At 38.0% G+C, this 6,986-nt stretch overlaps 1 protein-coding gene across 3 annotated transcripts; it reads left to right on the top strand.

The window, feature by feature from the left end:
* Nucleotides 1–233: 233 nt before the first annotated feature.
* LOC120217960 lies at nt 234–6,432 on the top strand. 3 transcript variants are annotated; one of them, XM_039214990.1, is made up of 3 exons: nt 234–242; nt 3,478–4,523; nt 4,639–6,432. In XM_039214990.1, exons 2-3 carry the CDS (start codon nt 3,478–3,480, stop codon nt 4,715–4,717), a joined length of 1,125 nt encoding a protein of 374 aa, XP_039070921.1. In that variant the 5' UTR covers nt 234–242; the 3' UTR covers nt 4,718–6,432. The 3 variants fall into 3 exon arrangements, with proteins under 3 accessions (XP_039070921.1, XP_039070920.1, XP_039070919.1); XM_039214989.1 differs by lacking the exon at nt 234–242 and having other exon boundaries at nt 3,313–4,523; nt 4,639–4,733; nt 4,853–6,432; XM_039214988.1 differs by lacking the exon at nt 234–242 and having other exon boundaries at nt 3,313–4,523.
* Nucleotides 6,433–6,986: the final 554 nt, after the last annotated feature.

The raw sequence follows: 6,986 nt of genomic DNA, 5'->3' as shown, positions 1-6,986 counted from the left end.
TATTAAAAGTTACAAAATGGTCACATGATTATTTATATGTTACAAACTTATCATTTTCGTTAAAAAATTGATGGTTGTCTAAGCTGGACGTTAACATACTGTCTGAGGTAAGATAATTGTTTGAGATTCTGGGATCATTATTTATCATATCTCAGTCAGTATGTTAACATCCAACTCAAATTGTCGTCAATTTTTTACGGAAAAGACGAGTTTGAAACAATGAATAGTCAGGTGAACATTTTATCTTTTAATATATGAAGGACTAACTATTTTATAACTTTTAATATGTGAGAGACACAACAAAGCAATACCTTATAATTGATGGACCATTTGTATACTTTATCCTAAAAATAAACAAAATTATTAATATGATATTTTTTAGTGATAACCTGATATTACCTTATACAAATCATCAATATTAGTTTTTTTTATAAAGAATGATCAAAATAGAATCAAAATATAATATTAATTATGATTTAAAAAAATAATTCACTTATTAGAACGGAATTGTAAAAATATGTGGGTGAATAAATACGTAGTTTATACTAACATTAAAAAAAAAAAAAAACTAGCCCGGCCCACCAAAAGGAAAAAAAGCCCGGCAAATGCAAGTGGAGGAAATTTGGTGGAGTCACGTCGCGTAAAGATTTATGATAATGCTTAAAACGTGTCAACCATTGATTTGGTCGCGTGTCACGAATCTTGACGAAGACTTATCGAATATTATTATTATTTTTAATTAAATATTTTTTTTTTCTTCTATATAATAATGCAAGTGCAATGCAATTAGGCAATCGCTCGAACCCTAGGATAGTTAGGTTCCTTGTCATCTGGTTTAAGCTTCAGGTTTCTCTTTTTCCTCTCTTCTGTTGATCAGGTAATTTTTTTTCTTTAATTTCATAGATCTTTTCCCCTATTTTTCTATTTTTTTTATGTTTTTGTTCGGTAAAATTTTCTTGTTTGATTTTGATTTCAAGAGCTTCTTCGTGGAAACCGTTTCTTTTTAATTTCGTTTTTCAAATATTAGATTGTATTTATGGTATGTTAATATTATGATCAGATTTGTCTTTTGATGATTTTCGTATCTGTTTTCCGTTTTATTGATCGACTGCAGTGCAGGAAACGATATGTTTGTTTTAAGATTTTGATTGGATTTAGAAAATTTTAGTCTTATTCTAGTTGTTTTAAATTTTATTTATTTGTTTGTTTTTTATGTATCAATTCGATACTTTTTTTTTTTTAAATTGGGTTAAAAATGGTTAATGCCTGATCTTACTTATTTAGTTCTAGAGTATTCTATCAATCTGAAACCAATTTTTTCTTGCAGTTGCAGGTTAATTCTCACTGATTTTCTTGTAGGGTTTTTAGTTAGACAATCAGAAAAGAACTGGTTTCAATGTGGGGATTTCACACTTTGAATAGCGAGGGATTTCGTTAATTGTTTTATTGGAATTTGGAAGTTAGTTTTCATCTAAAAGCTGTAAAGAGGAAAGAGGTATCGATTTGTGAAGCCAAATATTGGTGATCATGCCGGTATCTGGAAATGAGAGGTGATTTTTAATTCTCCCTTTTCAGTTACTAGATCCTAAGCTCGGTGGAAGTGTTGCTAGACTTTTGTTTTTTGTTGAATTTTGATTTATTTATGTTTTGTTGGTAGGTTGGGGTTAACCCAGTGTTGGGCAATTTAGTGAATACACTGCAGGTATTCCTATAAAGAAAAGAAGGTTCCCTTTATTTGTCATCTTCTCAACAAGCTGAAAATTTGCCTTCGCTACCCACTGGAAACGAATTGGAGCAGAAAGGATTTCTAGTCCACTTCAAGGTTCAACTGTTTCGACTGATACTATTGTTGCAGTGAGCTCAGACCCCACTGATGTTTTATTGAGTTCACATACCAGTGGTGTATTATCCAGTTCAAACACCAGTGACATCGCAGGGAGTTCGAAAACCAATGTTATTAAGGCTGATGGTGTTACAGCTAGTCTTGATGCTGTTAATTTTGTTGCAACTTCTAATGCTTCTGGTGTTGCAACGAGTTCCACTAGTGCTGCTTCTGGTGTTGCAATGAATTCTACAACTATTGCTGGTAGTGTTGCCACAAGTTCTAATGCTTCCAGTGTTGCAATGAGTTCTACTTCTGTTAGTGTTGCAGCTGGTTTGAATGCTGATAGTGTTGCAGAAAGTTTTAATGCTTCCAGTGTTGCAATAAGTTCTACTGCTATTACCGTTACAGCTGGTTCGATAGCTAGTAGGGTCGTGGAAAATCCTACTGCTAGTAGTGTTGCTGGAAGTGTCTCGGCTAGTGTTTCGAGCTGTTCTGAAGCAAGTGAGAAATTTGTTCTCGAGAAAGTGGAGAGTGCTTCGGATAATACAAATGGTAGCATGGTGCAGGGCAATACTAATCTGCTTAGGGTAAAGTTGAAGAACAAAGCTTTACAGTTCACTCTAGGTCCTTGGTTGATATCACAGCAAAGGGAAGCTTATGGCAACTGGGGCGTCCGAAAATACCCCGAAGACATCAGCAAAACCTGAACTGGACTTGGTAGGCAATGATTCTCTGACCTTTAATATAGGGAAAGAGGCATATAGTCAGAGAAATGTAGATGTTACTATAGGATCACAATTACCTGAAGTTCCTGGGAACCTTGGATTATCTTTAGGTTTAGGGAAATATCTTTCAGCTACGGCTATTGAAAATAATGAGCAAGGTTTTCGTAATCAGAAAAAGGAAGAACCTGTTTCCTTGAATCTATCTTTAAGCAAAGCAGACTGCATTGCTGAACTGAGAAGTACTGAAGTCCAGCCTAATACTAAGGGTGCTAATATGCTCGCTGACAGAACAAACTGGGATTTGAATACGACAATGGATTCTTGGGAAGGTCCTGGTGGTGATGATGGTAAAAGTAAAATGACTAATATGGATGATGTAAAGTCGGTAATTTGCTCAGCTTGGATGGCTGCTACAAGTATGCCTGCACAGCAGAAAATACGTGAAGAAATTGAGCGCAGACCCAAAATTGAAATGTTATCGATACTATCTAGCCAGCAGTATAGATCTGAGGATTCACTTTGTTTGGGCCTCACTACTTCTTATCTTCATTTGAACCCCAATGAAATACTGTCAGATTCATCAGCTAAAGTTGCTTCGGGCAAAGTTGCTGCAAATAACAGTTCACCTGGGAAACCAGTACCTGCCTGCAAGTCTAACATGGTTAACTTCAAGCCTGTAAAATCAGAACCACATGATGAGAGCGCCAGGGGGGTGTCTGCTGGAATTGCCAAGCCTATGGTCTTGTCAAATATCAAACAGGTGAAGTCCCAAAAAAATGAAAAGTTGAGTTCAGAAACATTAAAATCTTCAGCTCTTAGTACCTTAAAGTCGGTTGATTCTATATCCGAAAACCTGAACCAGTGTGTGAGAGTAACAAGAAAACACCAGAGAGAATGAATGGGCAAATGAATCAATCAGACGAACAAATGCTAGCTAATGAAACTGAGCCCATTGATGATGACCAGGTTGCTTCTAAAATAATTTGTTCTGCAGGCCTTGATGTTAATGAATCGAACATTTCTGGTACACTAGATAACTCTACTTCCCATAGTACAAAGGTTGAAGAACCTGATCATTGCAGACTGAAGTCCATGGATGTACAATTGCCCGATTCACGGGGATCAGTTGAGGGTTCCATAAGTGATGAGGAAAAAATTAATTTATTAGGTGATGTCTTAGAGGAAGATTCATATGGTTCTGATTTTGAGTCGGATGACGAACAAGAGTTAGCTGCTGTTGTGGGTATAGATCATGACCGTAGAGAAGATGACGACTTTGAAGATGGTGAGGTCAGGGAACATGTGGAGAACACAGGGATAGAAGTTCCAATATGTGAGAAGAAAGAGACAGGAAATGGAAATAATGGGGATACTGCCTTCAAGGATTTTGTAGATCCATCTTCAACGTCATTTGGAGAAAAAGAAAATATAGGAGAAGACCCTGGATTAATAGGTAATGATAATACTAATGAAAGCATTGACACATCTGTCAACAAGGATTTGACTACCGAAGCTGATAAAGAGGTCTTTATGCAAGAACCTTCTGCTGTTGAGATGCCATCTAGTCAAGTTGACAAAAAGAGACCCATTAAAGCCTTACCAAGAAAATTGCCAGATGTATCCGGAAAGGATACTGTGGAAGGGAAAGAGGGAGAACAAACATCTATTCAAGCCTCTGATACAAGCCAGGGTACTTCAGCAACCATTGCTCAAGGTGCAGATGCTGACAGAAGCTCAGAAGGAAAAATCAATTCTATTTTTCCGAAGCTAGAAGCATGTTCAAATGTTGATGATGCAGGTAAAGATGCTGACAATGGAGGTAAGAGTCGAATTATAAACTTGTCTCGAGCGACTAATCTGTCATCTCCTGGTAGAACAAGATCTATTTCAGGCAGGGCATTGCAGTCACAAGTAGGAAGAGAGAGGCTGCCTGATGTTGCCCTGGAAGGAGATAAGTTGCATCCTCGAGGGAGGTGATTATATCATGTTTTATCATTGCTCTGCTTTATTTCAAGTTTATTTATTTCATTTGACGGGTTATAAATGTCTGTTATAATGTTTCTTTTTTCTGACAATGTTTACCCACAGAGATGAGCTTATGCCGACAGTTCACATAGATTCCCAAGGGAGAGACATCATGTTCATCCATCCAGAAATAACAGAATAAATTTTATGCGTGGAAGAGTAGGATTTCCAGTCGGATAGTCACCCTGTGCGGTGATCAGGATTCAGATTGTAACTTTGCAGGTCCTACAGAATTTCGTGTAGTGAGAAATAAATATGCATCTGCTGTTTCTGATGCAGATCTAAACTTTAGTAGCTATAATAACGGGCAAGACGTTGCATATTTTGGTACAGGAAGAGGTGGGAGAAAGATCTTGAATGATAATTCATCAATTTTCCCCAGTTACCCCCAAGGAGGGGGTCTCCTGGTGGAAGAGATGGACCTGCAGTACGTGGGCTTCAAATGGTTTGCAGAATTCCGAGAAATCTAGTCCAAGTCGATGCATTGGTGAAGATGGATCAGAAATAGTTGGATTGAGGCATATGAGAGGTTTTGCTGATGATGACATACAAACCCATGTTTGCACGCTGCCAACCTTCATTTGAGGGATTAGATGGTCCTTTTGTGAGGGGGAATAGGGAATTTACATCTATTCAGAGAAGGGGTCTTCAACGAACTTGTTCAAAGTCTCCTACCAGGCCACGATCTCGTTCTCCTGGTCCATGGTCTTCTCTTAGGAGGAGATCACCTGATGGATTTGGAGGGCCTTTGGAATTACCTCATCGAAGATCTCCACCAATTTACAGGATGGAGAGGATAAGGTCACCGATCGTCCTTGTTTTACTGGAGATATGGGTATTAGAAGGCATGAATCACCTTCATATTTGTCTCGACCATCTAAAGATTTGAGGGACATAGATCCTGATCAAGATCATGGTCATCCAAGGTCTGGCATGTCTAATAGGAGCCCATCTGGTAAAGTTTTACTTAGAAACAGAAGGTTGGATCTTGATCCTCGAGAAAGGAGTGACGGTGATGATTACTTCGGTGGGCCTATGCAATCTGGCAGGTTTCATGAGTTTGCAACTGATGGAATGCTGAGAGGAGGAGGTATGGTGGTAGGCGAGAACTGTTCGTCCTTTTAGACCTCCTTATAGTGTTGCTGATAGTGAGAATTTTCATTTCAATACTGAAAGTGGCCCTAGGTCATTTAGATTCTGTCCAGAAGATGATTCAGAGTTGCATGAAAGAGGAAATGTAAGGGAAAGAGACTTTGATAGACGGATCAAAAAGCGACCAGGGAATGCTCCTCCTCCTAGGAGGGCACGAAACATTGAGGAGCATGAAGGAAATTTCAGGCACGGTGGTCAAATTTGGCAAGGTGATGGATTCAAAGATATGTCACAAGTGAAGCGAAAACGATTTTGAGTAGGTTTCTTTATTGCCATTGGTCACTTTTAAGTGGTGCAAGTTATCGGAGCTGCAGGGCAGAATCTGTTTATTCCGTTTACTACATGTTTAGGGATTCTATGTGTAATGCTTGCCATTCTTCTCTATTTTCTGCATATGCTAGAATCCCTTGTTTTAGGGTGTAAAATAAAATTTGGCAGCAACAATAGAGGGATCACTCAGATGGAAATTGTTAGTGCAATGAAAGTAGACAGAACTTTGCATGAGGAACAAATCAAGACACTCATCTGGCATGTTTTGAATGACTCCAACCATCTGTTATCCCCAACTTGATCTTAGCCGGTTATTCCTTTGGGCAGACTTTTCTCTGGCAGAGAAAATGCTAGTGCTTGCGATTTTAAGATTGAAACGAAGTGATGGTATGATCAGTTTATCTATTACTACATGAATAAATTCTCTTTTGTGCATATGCTCATCACTTAAGTAGCAAAAAATGCCATGGTTCATGTGATCTGTAACTCCGGATTGGTAGTCTATGTTTTTAGATGTCATCCCTGTATAGTAACATAACAGGTAGGAGACATTCAAGGGGCAGTTGGATATTGCCATGAAATTTGAAAACATAATTTAAAAGAAATGAAGAGAGGCATAGCTGAAAATGCTGCATTTTACTGCAATAGCTGGCCTTTAGAGGTACTTGGACTCTTGTTTCTTCTCAAAAGGACCCAAGTTTTGTGAGCAGAGAATTATTGGATCTGGTCTGGATTTTACAGGTTATTTAAACTGTGCCATGTTTTTTTCTTGAAATATTTGTGTCTTGACATTCATATTTGATTCAACATTAGGACTTGGGCATGAGGATATATTATCTTTTGAAGGACTTCAAATACTTGGAGACTTAGAAAATGATATAACGGTGTTGGATGCATCTATATCTGCACCCGAAACTTACGAGTGCCGAGTAACGAGGTTGTTCCAGTAGAAGTTAATTCTGAAACTAGTACATTTTAAGTTACCCTTA

The sequence above is a fragment of the Hibiscus syriacus genome, unplaced genomic scaffold, assembly GCF_006381635.1.
Source record: "Hibiscus syriacus cultivar Baekdansim isolate YM2019G1 unplaced genomic scaffold, ASM638163v2 tig00110194_pilon, whole genome shotgun sequence".
In the NCBI taxonomy this organism is placed as follows: Eukaryota; Viridiplantae; Streptophyta; class Magnoliopsida; order Malvales; family Malvaceae; genus Hibiscus; species Hibiscus syriacus.
This window is presented reverse-complemented; position numbering and strand designations above follow the sequence as displayed.

Coding starts and splice junctions, on each gene's coding strand:
- LOC120217960 (XM_039214989.1), top strand. CDS start 3,445: ATGAATGGGCAAATGAATCAATCAGACGAACAAATGCTAGCTAATGAA. Junction 4,524..4,638: donor AAGTTGCATCCTCGAGGGAG/GTGATTATATCA, acceptor GTTTACCCACAG/AGATGAGCTTATGCCGACAG.